The sequence below is a fragment of the Gossypium arboreum genome, chromosome 4, assembly GCF_025698485.1.
Source record: "Gossypium arboreum isolate Shixiya-1 chromosome 4, ASM2569848v2, whole genome shotgun sequence".
Taxonomy (NCBI): Eukaryota; Viridiplantae; Streptophyta; class Magnoliopsida; order Malvales; family Malvaceae; genus Gossypium; species Gossypium arboreum.
Genome location: NC_069073.1, coordinates 114,938,689 through 114,964,228, shown reverse-complemented (window position 1 = coordinate 114,964,228; position 25,540 = coordinate 114,938,689). Strand labels below are relative to the sequence as shown.

The window sequence follows — 25,540 nt, the reverse complement described above, 5'->3', positions numbered from 1 at the left end:
CAGATTACAAATTGTTCTTCCTTTTGGGTTTTCCCTCTAATTAAATACAACTTGCATTTTCTCTCCCATGAAATATAGTTGTTATTTTATTGCAACATGACTTTTAAGGGTATATAATTTTTATATGTATCCATGGAATGAAAATAAAAAGGCTGAATGCATCATTTGCCTTTGAAGTATTCAATTTTTTCTAATTTTTATATAACTATTTGTTGAGTAATTTTCTGTGTGTCTCGTTAAAGGAAACATTCGAGTATTTATACATAGGACTGACACTCTCGCTATACGTCTCGTGTGTATCCATCTGATAGGATCTGACTAGGTCGTAGGTAAGCGACTCAAAATTTATCTGGGTCTCGAGTCTATGACTATTATTGAGTGACACTATTCAAAATTCAAAATTTATTTTTTTATACAATTCACCTGAAAGCATTAACCCCATTTAAAAAATAATGACCTTTTCCTTTTCCAACCAATCAAAAGCGTCACATGACACAAGTAAAACACTTAAAATATATAAATTTAAAAAATTATAAAATTAATTTTAACTTTTTTTTACAAAAACAAAGTATCACAAAATACTTTATACTATATCATGGATTGCATTTTAACTTTTTTACAAAAATTAATTTGTTATTATACCTTATATGTACACCAAAATAAACATTAACGGTGTAATTTGAACGGAGAGATTATTTTTCTCACTCATCTAAGTACAGAAACTAATTTAACCATTTTTTAATAAAAACTAAAATACAATCCATGATATAGTATAAGAAGTTTTATAGTACTTTTACCTACTTGCCTTCAAAAAAAAAAATCTGTTCTTAAAGTTAGTTTGGGCAGCTAGAATTTCTACAAGGCCCAACATATTTTTTATTTTGCGGCCTAAAATTGTTTATCCTAAATCCAGGGCCAAATTAAGAAAATATACATAGAAAACATTAAATAATAGAAATAAACATCTTTTAGGTCTAAGTTCATACTAAATTACTAAAAAAGTTATTTTTTAAAAAAATTACAGAAATAAGCTGACTTTTTAAAAATTTATGAGAATGGGCCGATTCATGAGTCTATATAAACACATTATCTATATATCACAATTTAAGGAAGCAATCTCATATTGTCTAGAAACTAGCTGCAAACCTATTCATGAGTCTATATATACACATATCTCACGTCCAACATTGCTTAAGAAAACAAGAAATTGCTAGAAGCGTTTTACTAAAATCGGCTCATTCCTGTAAATTTTTGAAAAATCAATCTATTTTTGTAATTTTTTCAAAAATGATTTTTTTTGGTAATTTAGTCCTAAGCTCAACGCCAAGTATGATTCTCGTTTCCTATTCAAAATCGAATCTACATGCAAAAACACTATTTAAATTCACATATTCATTGTTTCATATCTAACTAGTTCATACAATAACTACATATATATTTGCAATTTGATCCATATGTTTTATATATGCTTCACACCATATATAAGTTGGTCCAAACTAATGGTAAAACTAACAAAATGATTTAATTGATACAATATTAATATTTTGAGGAATTAATTAGAGTATCTTGAAGTTCAAGGACCAATTTAAAATTTGGGCCATATTTAGGGGTATGTAGTGCAATAATAATTGCACAATGAAGACTCAATTAGAATGTTTGAAGTTGATAAAAAACTTTTAAAAAAATAAAGGGTTGGATTTTATTATAATTTTTTCCTTTTTCGTGCAATATCAAGTTACAAATTGAAAGAGGGAAATTACATCAACAAAATTTGAACCCTAATTATTAAGATATTAATAAAGAGATTTGAGGTAATTATTTTTAAATATGTTTAATTTTAAATAAATTTTGAAACTCACATTTTAATCCAAATAAAATTTGAGTTATCTATCTACAAATAATCAATCCTTACCAAAATTTATAAAACATAAATAAAACATATACGATGTTAATAGTAAACATAAACCCAACCTTAATATGATACAATCCAAGTCAAGAACAATTCTATATATAATTAAGAGGAAGAGTGGAGGAAGTCTGCACCGATAAAGAAATGAAGATGGGATTCCATTTTGGCTTCACCTCAATCCTGTAGGAGGGGTTGAAGATAAGATAATAATGGGCAAGCCATCTGCACCAAAAGTAACCCCTCATGATAAAGGCATATGAGAGGCGGACATTTCATATTTCTATTAAGTCATGCATATAAAAGAGCCCCAAATTTTCTGAATAAAGCTAAAGGGTTTATGCATATTTTTTTGTTTATGTGGCCAATATAATAAGGATAAGCTAAAGGTTTAGCCTTAAAATTATGTTTTGATCATGGAAGTTCTAAAAATTGCTTTGTGATGGGTAATATTAATGATTTGTTATATTATCATTATTGATTTGTTTATTGTTGTTAATAATGTGATAACAGGATGATGTTAATATCATCATTTTCAGACGAAAATTTAAAATTAAATTAAACAATTTTATTATTTTCCTTTTATTTCTTTAATTTTCCTCTCTTCTCCTTTTCACTTTCTTTATTTTCCTAGGCAGAATTATTTAAAAAATTGAATATGAAAATTTAAAAAAATTCAAAATATCAATATTTAATATTTTAACTTTATTATCTTTTAAGTATAACTTTCTCTATGTTAGCATCTCACATTAATTCATCATTATATTGTTAACGACAATTAATGATTATGTGATCACAAAATTGTAATGTATTAAATCGATAATGTTAGTGCCTATTTTAATTCTTAAAACTTTAATAACCCAAACATAATTTTAAGCAAATAAATTTATAATTTGTCCTTATTATTATTTTCTGCGTGAACAAATACATGCCTCAACGTTTAGCTTTATGGAGAAAATTTGGGGCTCATTTTAAGCGCACGGTACCTAAAAATGATAATATACATTATATAAAAATATGAAATTGACATGTCGTGGGTGTTATTCGGTTTTCGTTCATTGTATATTGTATTAATTGAATTGTACATTATAATTAATCGAGCATATATATATATTATAGTTATAATTGTAATGCTTTTGTATTAATAGAAGTTTTAAAAATAAATTTAAATTTAATTCAGGTGAAAATAAATAAATATACTAAATATTATTTGGTTAAGTTACAAAAATGTTACTAAACTATTAATAAGTTTACATTTTGATTATTCAACTTGAAAAAGTTACAAAATGGTCGTTGAACTATTCAAAAGTTTTCATTTAAGTCATTGAACCATTCGAAAGATTTCATTTAAGTCACTGGGCTATTAAGTATTTTTTCTTTTTTTTAAATTCCAGTTAGTGTGCTTCAAGTGACTATTCGATAATCGGTATAGTGTACATATCTTAAATCCAAGTCGAGCTAGCGATCAATGTCAGTGATCGAAGAAGAAATTCTTTGGATTTTGGTTCGCAGATTTTTGACATTTAAAGTTGTTTTTTGAAACAAAAAAAAAAAAACTAATTTGTAGAAGAGAATGGAAAGGAAAACTTTTGAATAATTCACGACCATTTTATAATTTTTAAGCTAAATGATTAAAACATAAAGTTATTAATAGTGTAGTGACTTTAGATAAAATTTACTCATATTATTAAAAAAAACAATGAGACAAACTAATTTGAGAATTTTGAAATTCTAAGTCCTATGGTGCATAATATCATGTATGAATTCAAATTTATTTCAACTTAGAGTAATATATGTATGGGTAAACTACATATATGGTCATTTTTGTTTATCTCAGATTACAATTTAATTATTTATGTTTAAAATATTATATTTTAGTCACTTATATTATTATAATGTAACATTTTAGTAACTAAACCGTTATATGTACGAGTTTTGTTTAGAAATAATGATCATTCATTATATCTACTTAAATAAAATGTTTTATTATAATTTTACGTGTAACATTAAAATAATAATTATTATATAAGTGAAGTGGATAAATTCGAAATTGGGTTGTATCAAATTATTGGAGCTTTATTAATTTGCTTTTTGATCTTTCAATTCAAAAAGACGCCTAAATTTGATCAATCACTATTGAGGGTCAACTATAAAGTTAATTCAAAAGCTGCTATCACTTCAGTGAAAAAAAACATTGCATCTTCTCTCCTTTTTTCTTTTCATTCCCAAATCAAAATTTCCATCATTTTCTAATTTAATCCCTACAAGTGTTTAAACTGGATGATAACAACAAATCAACTCACTATTAAACCAAATTTATAATTATTTGTTTAACGTGGAAATTAGATCAAGATGCCCCAAATTCAATTCCGTCCATGGATTGAAAAATGAATTAAAATTGAACACCAATTGCAAGAGATTCTAGCTAATTTTTGGAATTAAATTAACTTTTTTTTATGACAGTTGGGTCCCTTTCTGTTGATATAGATACTTTTAAGCAAACCCATAAAAAACCCAGAATTTTATAATGTATAGATTAAATGTTTAAGGGTGAAATTTTCAGGTTTTGGCCCCAAAAAAGGTAAAATTGTCATTTAGTCTCTTCAAATTTTATGGAATTACATGTTAGTATAATATTAAAATTGTACTTTGAACTCTCTCTCTTAAAGAATATGATTTATTCATGATTCCTTAAAGTAATTTTCTGACTTTACCTTTGACTTTACCCTGATTTATAATATAAAATAAGTGAATAATGACATGTTTAAAATAAAACATATAGCAACTAAGTTAAATATTACTTGAAAACAAAAGAAATAAAAAAAAAACATGGTACACTATTTATATAGTTCTTAGTTGAGCACTTTAAAAAAAAAATTAATTTTTATTTAATTCTTTTGAAAGGTTTAATATTTATTTAGGTAACACAATTTGAGCATTTAACCTTATTATGTTAAAATGAGCGAGGGAATCAATATCATTATTTTTTGCACAGCCGGTTTGGTATTGCAAGTAGTGGCGGAAGGTGGCGATAGCCGATGGATGAGGCCATCAGCGGGCAAGAGTAAATGTAACTCGGGCTATTTTTGCTAGTGATGAATATATGGGATGGGTTGTTGTGGTGTGTAATGGTGAAGGTAATTTTGTCCTGTGTATATCTGATTTTATGAAAAGTAGATTAGACCCTTTTGTAGTTCGAGATTTAGGCAACCTATGAGTGCTTATTTTGGTTCCAAGATGGTATTATCCTCGAAATTGATAGTTAATATCTTTAGGTAATTTTCTCTTTGGATCTTGTGAATGCTTCTAATTCAGGCATTTTAACCAAAGATTGTCACCATATTGTCTCTAGATTTTAATTTCTATCTTTTTGTTGGATTTGTAGGAATGCTAATAAAGTAGTTCACTCGTTAGAACGGGTGACTTTATTGCAAGCAAACTACTTTAATTGTGTTCTTCGTCTTGTTTCTATTATTGATATTATTTCCACTGATAAGTTTAGTAGCATTGATGATAATGCAAGGAGTTAGATTTGAGTGAAATCGGTAGGCCTATCAACCGAAGTTAAATATACTTCTTGCTTTATCTCTCTTTTATTTACTCTCTCTTTGATATTTTCCTACAGAAATAATTGATTGAGTAATGTTACAAGTTAATCAAATTGTAATTTCGTAAGTATATTTAAGATATTTATAAATTTAATAATTTTTTTATATATATTTTATTGATTAATTCTTTGGCCAGAGAATGGAACCCATATCATTCTTTTTTTGATACAATGAGTAGCAACTATGTGGTTGTAAATGATGACGTGTATATATGCAAAAGAGCTGAGAAAGTTACCCATTCCACGTTGATCACCGAAAGGAGCGCCTTCAAGAAAACAAATCAACATCCCAATCAACACGGAAAGCGACCAATCATACTACCAATGCCACATAATAATAATAATAATAATAATAATAATAATAATAATAATAATAATAATGAGTAAACTATAAAAATAGTAACTTTTCTTTCACTTGGATTACATTTTAGTCACTAGGTATTAATTATCATAAACGATCTAACGGTAGGCTAACGCCGCACATTAAATCATTATTTCAAATGAAAATTTTAGATTAAATTATACAATTGATTCCTTTTTTTTTTGAGCAATTTAATTTTTTTTTTTACGTTAAGAGAGATGGAGAAGGGAAGGAAAATAGAGGGAGAAGCAGAAGAGAATGAAAAATAAAGAAAGAAAAAGGAAAAGTTAAAATAACATAAAAGAAAAAAATAAATTGCTTAAAATGAAAAAATATAGGGACTAATTGTATAATTTAACCTATAATTTTTGTTTGAAGTGATGATTTAAAGTGCCATTTTAGCTTACCGTTACACTATTAACAGAAATTAACGGCTTAGTGACTAAAATGTTACAACACATTAATGTAAGTGACTAAAACATAACATTTCAAATATAAGTGACTAAAGTGTAACCTAAGAGAAATAAAAGTAATTGTTTTGATAGTTTACCCTAAAAATAATGTGAAAGCTGGAAAAGTAGTTAGAATGGTGTGACAAACTTGTAAAATTCCTTTCTTTTGGGATTTTATAGTCTTTAAGTAGAAAAAAGTAGTTGATTGCATTTATGATTTTGAGCTGCAATCTATTCTATTTTATATTATCGAATTCAAATATATATTTCTTAAAAGCTAAATTCAAATATCTAAATTTATTAATTTTGAAATTAAAATAGATTTAATATTGTTAGGTTTCATCGATATTTTTTAGTAGTTTCACACTGAACAATTAGATAGGATTCGCACTAAAAACTCTAGTGAAAACCCTTATTAATTAGCAACTTGCTTGACAAGTAGGTTCGTTTATTAACTACCATATCAGGTCCTAACCATTATGTCTCATTTAAGATGACTCGAGTTACATCATAGTATCACCTTATCTAGGCTTATAGTGCCAGACCACTAATACTGACTCACCACATGATTCTTTAGGATAGAGGATGACCAATTATCTCAATCCTTCGATCTCGACTTCCTTCTCATTCTTCCTTTCACAACTCCAACATTTTTATTCATCTGCCCTTTGTCCCATTTTAAATAGAATGAACTGATCATCTTCGTCTCTCACTTTATATATCAACAAATATTATTTGAGTCAAAATAATTCAAATATGAACTTTTAAAAAATTCAATTAAATAATATAAAAATATCTATTTTTTACCTTCTATTACCATCCATTCATTTAAATGGATTGATGATGGTGAGTGGGGAATGGAATATAGTTTGATGATGTGGATGTAAAGTGTGAACCAAATTACATATATTAATATATAAAAGAGCAGTAATACAACAATGGTTTTGCAAGTAAGTAATGTAGCTTAAAAAAAGTGGGCTTATTCAGCAAATCATAAGCTAAAATGGATGTTGAAGTGTCAAAGTCCAAAGTGGGATGAAAAAACAAACCAAAACCCCTAAAGCAGCTTCAATAGTTTTTCATTAGACTTGGATATGAAGATTAGGTTGCCAACAAATTTCCTATCTTTAGCTCATCTCTCACTTGGCTTTGCCTATGGTAGTTAAGCACGAGATGCAAATTCAACCATATCACTATTTGTTGGGAGTATTAGCTTAACAAATTTGGGTTAAATTTTTATTTCTAAATTTAGGTTCAATAAGAGATTCTTTAATATTCGGTAATCATATTGATTCTTAATTAAATTTTGAATTGAATCGAGTTAAACCCTTAAATGAGAAAAAAAAAACTCTCTCAACATTAATTTTTTTATTTATAAAATTGAATCTAAAATCTTACTTAAATTTGAGTTGGATTTTATTTCTAAATTTGGGTTTATATTATTTTCAAAGATATAATATTCAATAATTACATTGATTACTGATTAAATTTGAAATTGGATTGAATTAAACCCTTACATGGAAGGCAAAATCCTCTCAATTTTATTCTTTTATCTATAAAACTCGAACCCAAAATCTTTCTTAAAAACACAAATTGGCATTGTCCAAATTCAAACATGAAATTAATGTGAACCAAGACTTACAAAAAAATCAATAGATAACATTAAGCAATCAATTTTGGAGAAAAGGAACTCAATTTAGGTAAGTGGTGCATATGAAAACAAGGGGCTTTTTTTTCACATGATTAGTACTAATAAACACTGAAAAACATCATAGTTCATATCTTCCTCTTCTTCCTTATAAGGATGTAGTAAAGGCCAAAAAGGTCAAAATAATAAAAATTCTTCATCAAGTTAAAAAAAATTGAAGCTTTTTTCTTTTATCGGTGAGCAGTGACCAAAGTCTCAATGAACCTTAACCCATCAAACCTCGGTGCAAATTTCTCGGTTGGAGCTGGTTTCTTGTTTGCAGAATTTTCATGCTCTTTCTTCTCCTGCACCATGAATAATTTTTTTTCTTGAGAATTAATTAAGAGGGACGAGGAAAAAAAAAGAGATTAATAACAAAGAAATCATTTAAAAATCTGAAAGATCAGAAGTTTAATTTTCAAATTATGCTAATATAGAAGCCAAATTAAGACAAAATATTGAAAATAGTAAAGTTAGTTATTGAAATCATGAATTCTTGTCATTATTTTCTTGGCAACCAAACAGTGGCGGGAAAATATTAGTAAAAGAAATAAGAAAAACCCAGTAAAGAAGGGTAAAAGAAAAAAAAGACCCAGAGTTGAGTTAAAGGAATTTACCTCACTGGAAAGCTGAAAATTGGAGTTACAAGTGAAACTGGAGGAAGCAGAAGCAGAGGCAGCGACGACAGAGGCAGCGAAGAGCCCTGATTTCTTCATGGTTGACGATAAGCTAAAGCAATTTGATCCAAAGAATTATGGAGAAGCTGAAAGAAAATAATAATAATAATAATAATAATAATAATAATAAAAGAGTAAAGATTCTTGAATGGGAAATTTGAAGAAAAAAACTGAAAAAGTGAGAAATTTTTTGCGGAAAAATTGGTGTTTGACGGCAAATATATATAGTGGAAGGGACTGCCATTGCCGATTGGTTAATGCAATTTTCCAACATTTACGCGGCAAACTCACCCACCTTCCCTTTCTTTTAGATATTGCAATTACTTTCTTACCCCTACTTTTATTATTATTTAAAATTTTATACCTATTTTTTTATTTTTTTAAGATTGTTTTTGGTTTAAATGTTTTAAAAAAATCTAGTGAAATAATTAAAAAAATAGTAAAATTACTAATTAAAAAAAAAAAAACTAAATTCAAATCTTCAAATGATGACAAGCTGTTAAATAGTGGTTACATGGTAGTTGACTACAAGGTTGACCAGAAGGTTGACATGAAAATATTCTAAAAAAATTATAGCCAATTGTGAAAATCACTGAAAGTTGTCGAAAATTATTAGCATATTATATAAATTATAAAATATTATTTAAAATTCAAAACTTATTAAAAATAATTAGAAACTGTTATAATATTATAAAAATTTATAAAATTATAGAAAAATATAAAAAATATAAAAAAATAATACTACTGTTTGTTATCTCACCACGTTAGGCTACATTATATCTTAGTATATTCTTATCAATTTTCCTCACATCATCTCTCTTCGACCAAAATTATTACGTGCAATTTACTTAACTCATCTTCACTCAAACCATTCCTTCTACACTTAACATAAATCTAAACACCATCAAACTTCAAGCTCCCATTTGCTTATTACCAAAATCAAGAAGTCTAGATTTGCAAAATAACAACAAATATCTATAATTTTAAGAAAATTTATATTTTTATAGTTTTAATAATATTTTATACTTTTTATAATTTTTCTATAATTTCATATATTTTATATTTTCTAAGTTTATAATATTTTAACAAATTTCTATAATTTTATACAAATTTTATAATATTTTAATAGTTTTAAAGCTTAATCTCGTAAAATAATTTAAAATTTTGATTTTGGTTTAGTAATGTAATTAAGAAATTAACCCACCATGTTAATGTCCACATTATTATTTTTCATATTAAACATCACATTAGCGGTCATGTTATCACTTACCAGAGTTCATTAAGTCTTTGACAAATTTTATAATTTAAATTTAGTATTTAATTTTTTAATTAAGTTTTTTTAAAGAAATAATTTAATTTGCGATTCATGATGTTGATGACATTTTCTAAATATTTTTAGGTGGGATGCTTCTAACTTTTTATCAATACGTGTAATTAATTTGGCTGTCTACTTGCACTTTTGGTAAATCATACTTTCTTAATTCACTTTACTGCCTTTCTTTTCCAAAAGTTAAAGAAAGAAACAAATGTTATTAATTCATAGTTTATAATTTTCTAATATTATTTATCATTAATGCAATCTCATCTTTAAATTTTATAGACGACATCACTGAAAGGAAAAATCATAAATTCTGTAAGAATTTTCTTATAAATTATAAAATAAATAAGAAGAATATATTAATTTTATAATAAATATTTTATTGATAAGGTAAAATTATTGTCTTCTTTCATTATTATTGACTCTAAAGTGAAAGTGCCTCTAGATGCTTGAACAAGCAAAAATATGGTTACCGAAAACTTTTATGGCATAGTGCATGGTCCAAATTTTAACATGCACAAAAATACTTTAACAGTTACTATTTCACTTGTTTAGGCATCAAGAGTCACCTTTGAACTTTTTTTAAAAGTTGAAAGATAAAACTTTGAAGGCACATTGCTCACGACACCCAACAAGATTAATACTTTTACATTATTAAATAATATTTTAATACATTAAACCCTAAATCTCATAATAAAATGTAAAATGTATTTTATATTCATTATATATTGTTATCGTATAAATGTATCATAGTACAAGTAAACAAATATATTTAAAATAATTTAAGATGTTATGAGTAGAATAACTATAACTATAAGTAATCTTTGCAAAGTGTAATTAGATTGATAATTAGAATATATTAACATAATTTGAGGAAATTTGGAGAGAACTCACGTATCTTGATTTTAGAAAATTAAAAGAATGATAAAATGTCAAAATAAAATAAGTTTAAAAAGAAAATCTACACGAGAGTCAACTTTAAGATTCTCATAAAATAAGATAATTTATTTTATTATTTTCATTTAAAGAAAAACGTGAAAAATGGCAGTTTCGTAATAGAAAGATGAAATCAAGGATGTTATTTGCATCCACGTTGATGTTTTCAAGATAATGTCCTGATAGGCTGATGATTTCGAGAAACAGTCAATTATTGCAATACACGTGTATGGTCCAGATCATATTGCAGAATCATCCAAAGTTATCCCAATTCGCACGGCAGTTATTGAGTAAAATTCCACTACAGTCCCTAAAAATATCTATTTTTCTGACGTTTAGAATACAAGAAAAAGACTTGTAAACGAAAATCCGTAGATTGAGTTTGGTATCTGGAAGGGGTATTGTTGTACAATCGCAAATGCATGATACCCGAGCTCATGATTTTTCATAAGAGCGGTTATAATTACAGACAGAAAAGGTCATTCAACCACTGCGTCCCTGACACGTGTCCTGGCAACTAGTTTTGTCAACCCATTTATTTATATGTATCTTGTATTACCCTTTTTCTTTACAAATGTATCAATATTAAAAATAAAAATTTCAATTAACAAATAACATCTAGGTTAAAACACAGGGTAAATTCTATAAATGATCACCATCTTTTATAAGTTTTCATTTTAGACATTCAAATTTTCCTTCTATCATTTCAGGCACTTCGGTTACTATCTATTTTCATTTTAATCACTCTATAATTTTTTTGTTAATAGAAGTTCTAGCTTGTATTTTTATAATTAATAAATAATTTTTAGAATTTCCACGTGTGGAAAATTAACCTTCGAAAAAAAAGCTTTTCTTCACCTCAAACAAAAATGACTTTCAACTTGATGATCTTCTTTGATGACTAGTCACACCAAAACTCTCATATCTTCCTTCTCTTTTCAAATCTCATATTGGTTTTGCGTAAATTGGCCACAAACTCTTCAAATTTCACCTTCAAACTAAGAGGTAATGTCTCCCGATCTCCTTTCTCAATCGTCTGATTGCCTCAGAGGTAATGTCTCCCTATCTCCTTTCTCAATCGTCTGATTGCCTCAGTCTAAGTGTTAAACCCCCCATCTAGATTTGGAAGGAGACCACCTGTAACAACCCGAAGTTTACGAGTATCGAAAATGTGTATTTTGGGTTACTGCTTTCGTAAAACGGATCATAAATATTTATTAGAAATATTTACGAAGTTAGTTGTGAGGTTAATTAGATTTTGGCTAGGTGAATTAGCTTGAATTAAGGTTAATTTAGTGTAAGGACTAGATTGAATATAGGGTAAAAGTTGAATTATAGAATCAAGAAAAGTTGAAGTACTAAATTAGCAATTAAGCCATAGGTGCCAAATGTATGGTAAAAATTAAATACATGTGTAATAATATTATACATACATTTGTAATACATGTATGTATTTTCTTATTATTTAAGTTAATTCACTAAAATATAATATAATAATATAATAAAACATAACATAAAATAAAAGAAATAAAATAAAACAAAGATAAAGAACATAAACAGAATAGCAAACGAAAACAGAGGAAAAAGAAAAGAAAGAAAGAAAGAAAGAAGGGAAAATTTGGGTTTTAAGGTTTCAAGCTTAAGTGGTAAGTCAATATAGCCCTTTTTCTTGTAATTTTGATGTTTTTGGAATCCTAAAACAAAATATTACTTGATTTATGTGGAAATTTTGAAAGCTAGTTGATCTTTAGATGTGGGCTATGGTGAATTAATTGAGGAATTAGGGTTTGAATTGATAGAATTTCAAGTTAGAATTGAGAAAATGATTGAATTGTAAAGTAAATCATAAGTTTTATATAGTAGGGACTAAATTGAAAGAAATTCAAAATTAAGGTTTTATGGTGAAATTAGAGAGTTAAATTTAGTTTTAAGTGATAAATTGAATGAAAAATAAAGAATAAATTGTAAAGAAATAAAGTTAGTATTGGTTAGTGATTAAATTGAAAACTATGCAAGAGTTGAGTATAAATTGAAATGTTCAATTTCAAATTGTTGTGTATTGATAAATTTTAATTGTTTTAATTCTGTAACTAACGTTGAGTCGGAAAATACGGTTTGTATTTCTATAATTCAAAAACTAAAATTATTTGTTGTATTTATTATTATGTATGGTAAGTGAAATTGAGGTGAGTTTGATATATTGACATTGAATTGAATTATTTTGTGAAAGTATGTGTATGATTGAAAAGTGTATTGAATTGGAATTGATTGAAACTGTATATTATTTGGAAATTGAATTATGTATTGAAATACCCTATTAACAATGTCGGGCTAAGTCGGATATAGTTGGCATGCCATAGGATTAGAAGTGTTCAGAGATACTTTGACTTCGAGTCGATGAGGCAATATGTGTCGTATTATTATTGCTTCGGATAAATCCGATGAGGTACTGAATATCGTATTGTTTTACTTCGTCATGGCTAATGAGGCACTGAGTGTCGTACTGGTGTGTTTGGGTTGGATCCGCGTATCCATCAGAGTCCAAGTCGTGTTAATAGGGATATATGAATGATATTGAATAAGAAAGGAATATTAATATTGAAATTGAAATTGATAAATTTATTGTGAAATGCTATTAAATAGTAATTGTGAGATTGAAATAGAAATACGATGATTGAAAGTGATATTAATGATGAGTTTATAAAATTGATTATTTATTATGATTATTATTATGTATGATTATGTATATAAATATTATAAATTTTTGTTTAATAAGTATTCGAATTATAGAAATACCACTGAGTGTATGATTATGTATTCTCTGAGCATTCAACTAAGTCCCGATTCGTTTTAAATATATATATTGGGCCCCGAGGACCTGTAAAAGGGACAATATGATTAATTTATAACGTGCGGGCAATTTAATTTATTTAATGTTCGTAATTGATCTGAATTGCCCGGTAATGCTCCATAACCCTATTCCAGCGACGGATAAGGGTTGGTGTTACACCACTGTAGACTCCGATTCTATTAGATGAATCTCTTCTTTTCTTTTCTTTTTTTCTTCTTTTCTCTTTATATTTGAACATCACCCATTTAATTGTAATTCAAAGGCTTTTTAATGCGGCCAAATTCTCCATATTTTTGGAGAGGGAAGAAAGTGATCCTGTGTATAATGATTTAGGAACATTGATTTTCTAAATTCTTATAATCACTATGTGGTGTGGTATGTTATAATAGGGGTAAATGTGGGGACATTAAGGATTGAACCTAAGCTGTCACGTCACAATACAAATACTCTTGTCAGTAGGTCAGGAAGTTATTGACACTTACACATATATTTTACATATGATGAGATTTGAATATGTCATCTTAAAGTTGTCAAAATTTTAATATTGTTATTAAGAAAAGGTCTCATTCGCACATTATAAATATAATTGAATTTAATTATCTACTAAAAGTTAAATTGAATTTAAAGAGTGGGCATTAAATAATATTTAAATTCAATTATATTCATAACTAAATATTTAGTGCTTATTTAGATTTATTTATATTTTTAAAAAAGTTTTAACATTTTTTAATTTATATATTTAGTGTTTACACTCTAATATTAGACATTTATATTTCTTCTTTGTTATATCAATTTTTATGTTATTTTAATTTTATACCAATGAAATATTACATCTCTGTTTTTTTTTAAATACTAACATATGGGAAGGTTTTAAAAGATAATATTGTCGAAAGATATTTCGATTTTATTGTCTAATAATATAATTTGATTTTATTACATTATTATTGTCTAATATTTGTCACTCATCATTAGAGATATAAAGTATTTATAAAGTATTAACAAATGTTGAATGTAATGGTAAGTTATATTGTACTTTTACAATAATTTCGGTAGTTGGAGATAATATTGTTAGAAAAAGTAATCATATACCTAAAAGGATTAACTTTCATGGATCGTAAAACAAATATAAATGATATATTAAGTATTTTAGATTATGTTATTAAAGTTAAAACTTTAAATTTTTAAATATTTGAATTTTGAATTTTATCTGTGTAAATTACATGTTGATCCAGGGGTGAAACCAAGGGGGTTGGTATGAGCCCCACCCCCTTAAAATGAATTTTTTTTATTTAGGCATTTTTGAAATTTTAAAATTTTAAATTAGTAAAGATAAAATTACACTTTATCCCCTAAAATAAAAAAATGATTTAATCTTTAAAAATATAAAGATAAAGGCTATTAAAATAATAAAATTATAATTAAATTTTGACCCTCTTAAAAATTTTTCTGACTTTGTCTCTATGTGGATCTCTCTAACTTATCATGATTTAGATTTTCATACATGTAACTATAAATCATGTCCTAATTTATTCAAACGTAGAATATTTTATGGGTCTTGCCCATAATGAATTGTCACTATAGTAGTGTACAAATAACTAATGATTTTTTTATCCAACAAATAAATCCATTTATTAAGAAAGGCAGATTACAATAGGAATGGACCCAGAGTCTAAAAACTACAAAGTGAAAGCCAAAAAACACACATCAAGGAAACCTAATAATCCTCTGTTGCTGCCGCCGCATTCCAAGGAGGGGGGAGAGAACGTCGAGAACCGTGAGCGGCACCGAAACTGGCGGAGTCCTACTCCAGATGAGGTTGAGACGGGTTAATTTAAAAGAAGTAATAAGAATTGATAACCACATAAGAAAATATAAAAGCACATATGTCCACTAATGTCGGCCAATGACGATTAAAAAGAATGTATTTAAAAAAAAATAATTGTGGAGAATAATTTAAGACTTAAATACATATAAATGCTGATTTTTTTTAAAATTATTTGAATAGACCAATTTTTGAAAAAAATTACAGAAATAGACCGATTTTATAAAAATAGATTCGGATAGAAGTATTTTCAAGTGAAATGCAGAAAAATGCTTTTAGTTAGATGCATTTTCAACGTATTGACAGAAAAATACTACCAACTGGATACGTTTTCTGCCATATCAACACTAAAAGTGGTAGCACTAATATTTTTTTCTTATTTCTCGGTGTCACCTATTAGTGTGGAAATAAAATTTACAAAACAAATCTTTATATAGACTCAAAGTCTCATTTCTCTTATTTTCTTAAGCGATATGATATATAAGATATGAGTATATATAAATTCATAATCCATTTGTAATTTGTTCCTAATCAATGTAGAATTGCTTATTTTTTTTATCAAAATGAGGATATTCATCACTAATAATAATAATTAATTTTTTAATTGCGAGTGTTCTTCAAAGAATTAAAAGATTGATCATAAAATATATTTTATTCTCATGAACAAAAATCAAACTTTCATAATAGTGTGATTAAGAGAGGAATGAATAATATAGTTTGTGGTTAATGATTAGCAAAACCTTAATTATGTAAAGGGTATTAGCAGAATTATTGTGAAGGTAATGTTGGCCCATCGCACATGTGATGTGGCTTGATTAGACGATCCAATTGCTGGCAACGGTTGTTGGGTTGTCTAGAGAGACCGACTTGCAATCGTCCTTCACTATCATAATAATTAAAGCCTCATAATAATTAAATTTTACTAGTAATTGTATCATGAAAACAACGCATTTAAGATACGTTTTAAAATAATATTTAATAATAATGAAAATAAAAGTATCAAATTAATAACACATATTTAATACATACACAATATTTAATTTAATTATGAAAAATAAATGAGAGGATAGATTTGTACATTACGCTCAAAAAGCTAGTGTAATGTGTATTTAAATCATTTCGTTTTAGAATTATTTCTTATTGAATCTTTTAGAGTAAAAAAAGTAAACTTATTAAGTTGTAACACTTATATTTAACCAAGCTAGCAATAGTTTAACTGATTGAAGATATTTTTAGCTAATTCAATCCACATTACCTTTAGTGAAACTCTTATATAATATTATACCACGACTCATTTTTACTTTCACATGCTTCAAGAAAATTTATCATTCTCATGGCATTCCTTCTTTCCTCCTTTCGAATTTATTGAGTATTTTTTGTTACAATCTATAATTAAATTTTAGTTTCTTGTTTTATAATGAAAGAGCTTGTTAAATCATGAATATATGCTATACAACGAAATATCTTTAAAGACGATATCCAACATGTCTCAAACTATTCAACTGGTATTCTTAATTCATTAAATTGATGAATACTTACAACAATACTAACTTATAATTTTATATATTTTAAAGAATCGAAACTATAGTTTCCAACTTTTAGGAGCTAATTAAGGCGCTTGCCACCACCCACCGCGCCTGACCTACTCCTTTTAACCCTCACATCCAAACCACAAGTTTAAGTGCTACTAATAGCAAAGATGTAACTATAAAATGAAAGGTTGCGCCCATTCCAACAATGCATCCCAAATGTCAACTCTCTAACTCACATTGCATTTATGTATAATCTACCCTACACATAAGACACAGAATAAGTGGTCTATAGTTTCTGTTTGAACTTACTTTATTCCTTAGCATTGCAAATCGGTCCTTACTAATGCAGTTTGTTTAACACAGCCATCCAAGCATGTCATAATATATTCCTTCAAAAAAATCATGTCACGAGATGTTAAAAGGACACCATAGCAGTTGGTACCATTGGTCCCTCTCCTGTTTGTGTCTGACTAACATTTCATTTACCTACTATAACACCAAAAGCTTTGGAATCCAAGTCTGTATATTTAGATAGTTTTCCCGTTAGTATTTTTGTTAATTTTACTTGTTTACGTCAATATCAAACCTACAAAAATTTATTTATTTGTTTACTCCAATATGAAAAAATGTGAAACAAGAAAGAGAGTTAAAGTTTAAGATGCTCACTTGTATGTTGGAAATCTATAAGTTCCAAGTTTTGGTTTAGCAATTCTACCATCTTCAAGATATAATGAACAGATGTTGGTTTAGAGAACTATGTTTTGAATTGATTTTCATTAATTTAGGAAACAAAGTTATACAATCTTTAGGTTAAATGGACTTGAATTTCGTAACTATTATCACATTAGAGACTAATTTTTTTTTTAAAGTTAGACCCTGAATTTAGGCCCTAAACTTGGAAATTGTTTTCTATTTGGGGCTTGAATTTTTTTTACCCAAGTTAGTACATGATATTTACTTCAAAACCTTAAAGTTCAAGCCTAATATGGGAACAATTGCAAGTTCAATGACTAGCTTGGACAAAAAAGTTTAAGTTCCTACATGAAAATAATTGCCTAAATTAAGACTTAACATGAAAATAATTGTCAAATTCAAGCCTTAAATAGTGATTCAATCTTAAATAATTGGAAAGAAAATGTATAGAAGATTTTAGTGAAAATATCAGCTAATTAATTGGAAAAAAATAACGGATGAAATTTATCTGAACTTTCTCTCACATAAAGTGACAATCATTCTCAAGTCCCTTTTGGATGGCCAATTATCTCTAGCCAGTGAGGTGAGCTTAAAATTTAAACACATAAACCCTATTTTTTTTAATAGCTCATCTCAACTCATAAATAATAAGATAATGCGCATCAACGCACTCAAACCCATGTCTTCCTGCATTGACAACAATGTCCATACTAATCGAGCTAAGACTCAATCGACTAAAAAGAACAAAATGCACGAAATTACTCAATATTTTAATTTAAAAATAAAAATATTAACTAATTAAAATTTATTAAATATATATATCGTGATCTATTATTATAATAATAAGGTTTTATAGAATTTTGTGATCCAAGTATACCCTATGATACTTGTTATTTTTGGTCACTAATGTTTACATGTTTTGTCAAAATAGATCTAATTGTATTTTTAAGTCGTTTTGGCTATCGGTTTTATTCTTTTTTAAATTGCTTTTTCAATAGATTTGATGAAAGCATGGTTAAAAAGTTAAAGGGATATGTGAAATTTCATATGTGAAATATTTTTAAAGAGATATAATTTATTACTTAGGTAACCCAATAAGATAATTACATGTGAAAAATAATAAAATAAATAAATCATACATAAAATTAAAAAAACTCTTAATTTAAAGAAAATAAAATAATTATCTAAAAATTTCAAAATAAATACATAAGTGTATTTACTGATAAGTTTAAAAAATAATTAATAAATCAAATGTATGGAAACCCTTTTTCACCGAATGTCCATCTCCCCAAGAGAAATCCGTTCCTTCTTCACCAAACCATTATTTTTCTTCCTGTTATTCGCTTCACTGGTTAACACTTTAAATCCACCGTTTTCTTCAAACTTAGTTCAACTTAAACTTTAACCTTACAAAATATATCGATGAACTTGGAATGAATTGTATGTATAGTAATATATTAAATTTTGTATATTTTTAATTAAATATAAATATTTATTGAATAACATTCAAATTAGTTTGCTCAAATATTTTATGTATGCTTATAGTGCATTTTCAATAATTAAAGCAGAGGAAAACTATTATATTAAGTAGATCCTGTTTTTTAAAGGATTTATTTACCATCTTTTTTGTTTAAAATATATGTTAGCTATTTTGTTACCAATTTCATGGAAACACTGTCGTTTTTTGTCCTTCTCCCCCGTTTTTCTTTTCTCCCTTGATTTCTTGATGAAAAGCGATTGGCAGGCAATCCCACATCGACAATTGAATAGAGTTTACAAAGCGCTGAACTTTATAAATATGAATCAAGATGCAACTGATGAACATACTTACCTGGACGGGGTCAATGAGTGATCAATAAGGTTCATGGCCTAGGGCAGTGACCTCCATTGCACTTGGGAGGGGTGCTGCTTTAAGGTCTCCCCAAGTGGGAGAGCCTACGTCATAATTTGTGGCAGCGGGAGCCTGCGTTCGCGCGGCCCCTACCATCTTCAGTTTCAAGTCTTTCTACGTTATCTCTATTAATTGATTCTATCAAGGAACTACCTGATCTGGGATTAGTTGAAAGCTGGTTGCCAATCATGAATCCCCTGCTATATAGGCAAATGTGCTTGTTATGGTTTAGTTGTAGGCATGATGCACTAAGCAAATGTATAAAGGTGCACCAGGTTCTAATTTCTCAATTTCCTAGCTTTAATTTGGTTTGGTAGTCAAGATGTTTGCTGTCGCAAATAAAAATTAACCTCAGCTCTTCCAAATACAAATACGTCAACTTACTAGTGACACATATGTTAAAAGGCCACACAACAAATCTTTTCAACCAAATGATTACTTGATTAGTCTGGAAAAAATGAAACGAGACCCACATCAGACACAAAAACAAAAAGAAGTGCGACATATGGAGTTACCCAATCAAATGGAAAAGGTTTTAAGCAACTGGTATACATCAGCTCAACCTTCGTGGTATTTATTTCACTAAATCATGGACCTCATTTACTAATGACATGCTTAACATGTAGAATTTTTTTATACATTTTGCAAAGGTAGGTGCCGAGCTTCTGTTATGTATGATAAATGTGTAATTTTATCAAATCTATTCAAGTCTAATCTTTATATGATCACAAGATTCATCAATCTAATTGTTGTTTTACTAAAAGATTATCTTGCCCTCTATCAAATAACAAATTTTAAAAGTAGTTGTGACTATCCTTGCATATATATTCCTCCATCATCATTAGAGGCAGAACCATATCTTTATGCCAAAACTCTGTTGAACTGCCTATGTAAAATCGACTCTTTACATGATCACATTTTCTTCACCATCTAATCTGTCATTTTCTCCTTTTTGTTTTTGTCTCAATAATATATATATATATATATATATATATATACATGAAATTCTTAATTCGTTTGGTGAGTAATAGTCGTTGGAGTAGGAAGCAAGACTAGAAAGAAAAAAATTAATTTATAATATGAGAAATAAATAGAAAAAATAAAAAACAAATAGCTAATGAAGCATCATCATATAAGACAATTCCAAAAGATAATATGAGATACGAATGACTGTTGACAATAGTAAAAGAAAACAAAAAGGGGTAATCATATATTTGGATATCATTCGTGTTTCAACAATTTACTAATATATTATAAAATAATTATGGTTTAGGTAATATATTTATATACGCGTGTTGAAAGGCGCGAGATCCAAATAATAAATGTGGAAACAAAAGGAAGGATCATATCATCATCCTCCACCTTTTATCAAAGCCCAAAATCACCCATTTTTAAAACGTTTTCTCAACTCTTCCACCCTTTACATCAAATTCAACTCATCCTTCAAAGAAATTTCCTTCCTTTTTCTTTCCTTTCTAGACAAGTTAGTTCAAGCTTCAATCCCAATCTTTGTTTTCTTCTTTTTTCTTTCCTTTTCTGTTTACGGGGTATAAATAAAGGGTGCAAAAATCTTGATTTTATTTCCCTCTTCCGAGAAACACTAATTTTACTGTTTCGATCTGTGGAAAGTTTTCAGTTTTTCTTTTTCAGGAGAATATGGCATCTGGGTTATCGGGTCGGGGCAACTCGAGTGGTTCCAAAGGGTTCGATTTTGGGTCCGATGATATTCTTTGCTCGTATGAGGACTACGGGAACCAGGAATCGTCAAATGGTAGCCACGCCGAAGCTGCACTCGGTACCACGACCACCAGCTCTTCCACGGTATATATTGTTGCTATTTTTTTTTTAATTTGTAGGGTTTTCTTTTTTTTTTTTTGGGAGGGGGTTTTGATCTGATTAGGGTTTTATCGACAGGGTTGATTTTGAAAAAGAGAAAGGCTTAACAATGTAAAAATGCTTCGTTTTGTGACATTTTTTTAAAATTTGGTTAACTGTTTGATCGATAGTTGACTTTGAAATAGCACAGATTAGAACATCTTATCTTGATTTGAGGTGTAAGTATGAGAAAACGTATAGGCTTGTATTGAAAATAATTGTAACCAAAAGGAAGATTTGAGTGTATAGATGTGAACTTCCATATTCTCTAATTTTTCCCCTTCTATGGCTGGAGCTATTTTCTTTCTCTTTTTTATTTTTTGTGGGTTTTTTTGGTCATTTGATAATAAATTATATGTGCGTATAGATATATATCGCTGGAGCCCTTTTTTAAGAGGACAATAAATTAGTGGTTCTTTTGCATTGCTTACACCCTTTCTATAAAAAAAATTACAAATTGTTTCCCTATTGCAGGGAGTAACACCTGAAGTTCAGTCTTCAATGGAGTGGAGAAAAACTTTATTGTACTTAGTGATGTATATTATAAGTTATATCACATTTTGTGGTATATGTGTAGCATTTTTTTTTTTTGAGTTTTTTTTTATTCAAATAAAACCTTAATCACATGCTACATTCATGAAAAATCAGCAATGGATATGTGTGTTTTGTAGCTGTCGGTGGAGAGGGAGCTTAAGTCCATTATTTTGTGTTTTTATTGCCCATAGTATATATCTTTATTGCATTTCAATCCTTGATCATAAGCATTTGCCTAGACAAAAAATGACCAAACCTAGAAAGGTGACATGTAGTTCTTGGTCCTAAGCATTTGTCATTGTAGTTCCCTAGAGAAACAATGACTAAATCTGGGACAGGTCACATGCAGATGCAGTTTCATGGGAGTTCCACAAACTAAAGTTCAGACGCAAAAAGTTCTCATATTTAGAGCCTTGGATGTTTCTCTTCATCATGTTACTATATTGTCTTTGGGGTTATGTTACATATCCTGACTGTTCTAGGGAAAATTGAGCTAAACTTATTCATCATCTTTGATCACTGTGTTGCCAAACTAGTGGTATGTACTGATGCTTACCATTTCAAGAGTAAATTTTTAATCATGTTGTTGCACTGAACTCTACAGGATTTTCACAAAGGCAGAGTGGCACGGTCAATATTTCCAGCTAATGCATACAGTCAACCAGATGATTCGTTGTACTCAGATGTGACTGCTACTGTTGAAAAAACCATGAAAAAATATGCGGACAACCTCATGCGCTTTCTTGAGGGAATAAGTTCACGACTGTCACAGTTGGAGTTATATTGCTACAATCTTGATAAATCGATTGGAGAAATGCGATCTGATTTAATTCGTGATAATGAAGATGCAGATTCAAAGCTTAAATCTATTGAGAAACATCTCCAAGAGGTGAGTATCCTGGGAACATTGTTATGTTTTTATTATAAGATGGATTTCACCAATCTGTTGGCTATAAGGTACACAACTTTTGTACCTGACATTATTAGTTTTTACTCTTTGAAGCCTTGAGATGCTTTTATGTTCCTTATTTGACTTTTCAGCAAACATCTATTTCTCAATCTAGTATCTAAAATGCAGCAGCATGCAAGAGAAGTACCTTAAATATGGATCAGAAAAGATCTGGTAGTTTATTGTGGTCCTGCTGTTATATTCAAGGGATAACTTTAGTTTCTGCTCTTGGCATTACAATTTGATCATATTTTTAATTTTCTGTGGGTATAAAATATAGATATTAGGCTCGGATTCAGGTTTATTCTGCATGCTTTCAGAGTTTTCATGGTTGAATACCCTGGAGAGAAGCCACTCTGAAATTACTTTCTTGATCTATTTTCATGGCATATTAAAGAAAGACTGTGCATTAGAGAATCAAGTTACTTTTTCTTCTTCTCTTGCTGAGTAATGCATAGGTCATCATGTATTGGAACCATTCCATTCTTGTAACTTAGTATTCAATGCACATTGTAGGTCCACAGGTCTGTGCAGATACTGAGAGATAAGCAGGAGCTAGCTGAGACTCAAAAGGAGTTGGCTAAATTACAACTTGCGCAAAAGGAGTCTTCTTCTTCCAGCCATTCACAATCCACTGAGGAGAGAGCATCACCACCTGCCTCTGATTCTAAAAAGACTGACCACACATCCGAGATGCAAAACCAGCAATTAGCTCTTGCCCTGCCTCATCAAGTTGCACCACCACAGCAGCCTGTGGTACCACACTCTCAAGCCCCACCTCAGAACTTGACACAACAATCCTATTATATACCTTCAAACCAGTTATCCAACCCCCATGCTCCTGCTCCAGTCCATGTCCCAGCCCCGACTCCTACCCCTGCCCCGCCTTCACTACCAGCCCCAGCACCAACTCCACACACTCAGAGTCAATATTTACCTCCTGATCCGCAATACCAAGCTCCTCACATACAAGATGTCTCTAGGATGCCACCACAGCCTAGACAGAGCCATCAGGTACCACCTGTCCAATCATTCCCTCAGTATCAGCAGCAGTGGCCACAACAAGTACCACAGCAAGTACAACAGCAGCAGCAATCATCGATGCAAACACAGATGAGGCCTCCATCAACACTAGCTTACCCTCCCTACCCTCCTACACAATCATCAAACCCATCTCCTCCAGAGGCATTAGCACACAGCACCCCCATGCAGGTTCCATATTCTGGAGTTCCTCCACCTCTGTCTAGTCGTGTCGATACCATTCCTTATGGGTACAGAGTGCCTGGCAGAACAGCTCCCCAGCCAATCAAGGGCACTTTTGAAGCACAACCAAGGGATGGGTATCAGGCGCCTGTCTCCCATCCCCCCCTTCCTCCAGGAAGTGCATACATGATGTATGATAGCGAAGGGGGTAGAGCACATCACCCACCCCAACAGCCTCACTTCTCACAGGGTGGGTATCCCCCTGCCAATGTCTCTCTTCAGACTCCTCAACCTGGCCCTAGCCCTAATGTTATGATGAGGAACAGTAGCCATTCCCAGTATGTTCGCAACCATCCTTACAGTGATCTGATTGAGAAATTAGTGAGCATGGGATTCAGGGGTGACCATATTGCGAGTGTGATTCAGAGGATGGAGGAGAGTGGGCAGGCGGTGGATTTTAATGCCGTGCTGGATAGGCTGAATGTGCAATCCTCTGGTGGTACTCAGAGAGGGGGATGGTAAATGCCACTGCTTGGTTGAATCGACCTTGAATGGTACTTGAATAAAAAAGGTGGGTTTTTCTAATGTATATGTTGGGAGGGATATGAGTATTTGTATGTTACCTCCTGCTAGAAATTGTATGTGACCCTGTTGTATCCTAGTACTCGTGGTGATGCTCTTGGATTTCACACTCGAATTCTAGTAACCCTTTCACCGCAAACTTTGTCTTAAAGCCGGCTGTCAGTTTGATAGATCAACTGCTATATTTGTCAGTCCAAGCTTTATTTCCCTTGAAACAATCTGTTGTGTGGATAAAAAATGGAATTTACCAGAGATGCCAGGTGGAAGTTGAGATTCACTCTTTTAAGTTAATTATTAAATAGTGAGTTCTTTAAAAATTATTTAAAATTTTACAAAATAATAAAAAGTTCAAACAATTTTAAAAACAAATTTAACAAAAACTAAACATATATATATAATTAAAAAAAAAATATAGACTGTGACTAGCATTAATGATCGTGGATCAATGTTGCCTTACAGGCGAAATTTGTCGAGGTTGATAGTCTGTAACTTTTGATTTTATTTATTTATTTATAAATTTACATTTTCAATATACTTATTAATTTTTAAATAAATTTTTATTTTATTTAATTTTCTAGAATTTAGCTAAAATTTTAATTTTTATATTATTGAATTTTGTATAATTTTGTGAAATTTTAAATAATTGGTATATATACTTGAAATC

The 25,540-nt window shown here is 29.3% G+C and overlaps 1 protein-coding gene, 1 long non-coding RNA gene and 1 other non-coding gene across 4 annotated transcripts; 2 read left to right on the top strand and 1 right to left on the bottom strand.

Moving 5' to 3' along the window:
* Nucleotides 1–6,738: 6,738 nt before the first annotated feature.
* LOC128291626 (uncharacterized) lies at nt 6,739–7,700 on the bottom strand. The gene is made up of 2 exons (XR_008281412.1): nt 7,134–7,700; nt 6,739–7,038 (listed from the first exon to the last, which is right to left on the bottom strand). It is a non-coding gene; the product is annotated as an uncharacterized LOC128291626 (long non-coding RNA).
* Nucleotides 7,701–19,665: 11,965 nt separating this feature from the next.
* On the top strand, nt 19,666–19,825 carry LOC128292292 (U1 spliceosomal RNA). Its single transcript, XR_008282277.1, has one exon. It is a non-coding gene; the product is annotated as a U1 spliceosomal RNA (small nuclear RNA).
* A 1,184-nt stretch (nt 19,826–21,009) lies between these two features.
* LOC108460703 (leucine-rich repeat extensin-like protein 5) lies at nt 21,010–25,015 on the top strand. Of its 2 annotated transcripts, XM_053026522.1 has the most exons (4): nt 21,010–21,216; nt 21,370–21,554; nt 22,747–23,031; nt 23,608–25,015. In XM_053026522.1, the coding sequence occupies exons 2-4, from the start codon at nt 21,390–21,392 to the stop codon at nt 24,814–24,816; spliced, it is 1,659 nt and encodes a 552-aa protein (XP_052882482.1). In that variant the 5' UTR covers nt 21,010–21,216; nt 21,370–21,389; the 3' UTR covers nt 24,817–25,015. The 2 variants fall into 2 exon arrangements, with proteins under 2 accessions (XP_052882482.1, XP_017615789.1); XM_017760300.2 differs by having other exon boundaries at nt 21,010–21,554.
* The last annotated feature ends 525 nt before the right edge of the window (nt 25,016–25,540 follow it).

Excerpts from the sequence above, each read along its gene's own strand:
- LOC108460703 (XM_053026522.1), top strand. The coding sequence starts at position 21,390 with ATGGCATCTGGGTTATCGGGTCGGGGCAACTCGAGTGGTTCCAAAGGG. Across the intron at positions 21,555-22,746 it reads CGACCACCAGCTCTTCCACG|GATTTTCACAAAGGCAGAGT; the intron begins GTATATATTGTT and ends TGAACTCTACAG. Across the intron at positions 23,032-23,607 it reads TTGAGAAACATCTCCAAGAG|GTCCACAGGTCTGTGCAGAT; the intron begins GTGAGTATCCTG and ends TGCACATTGTAG.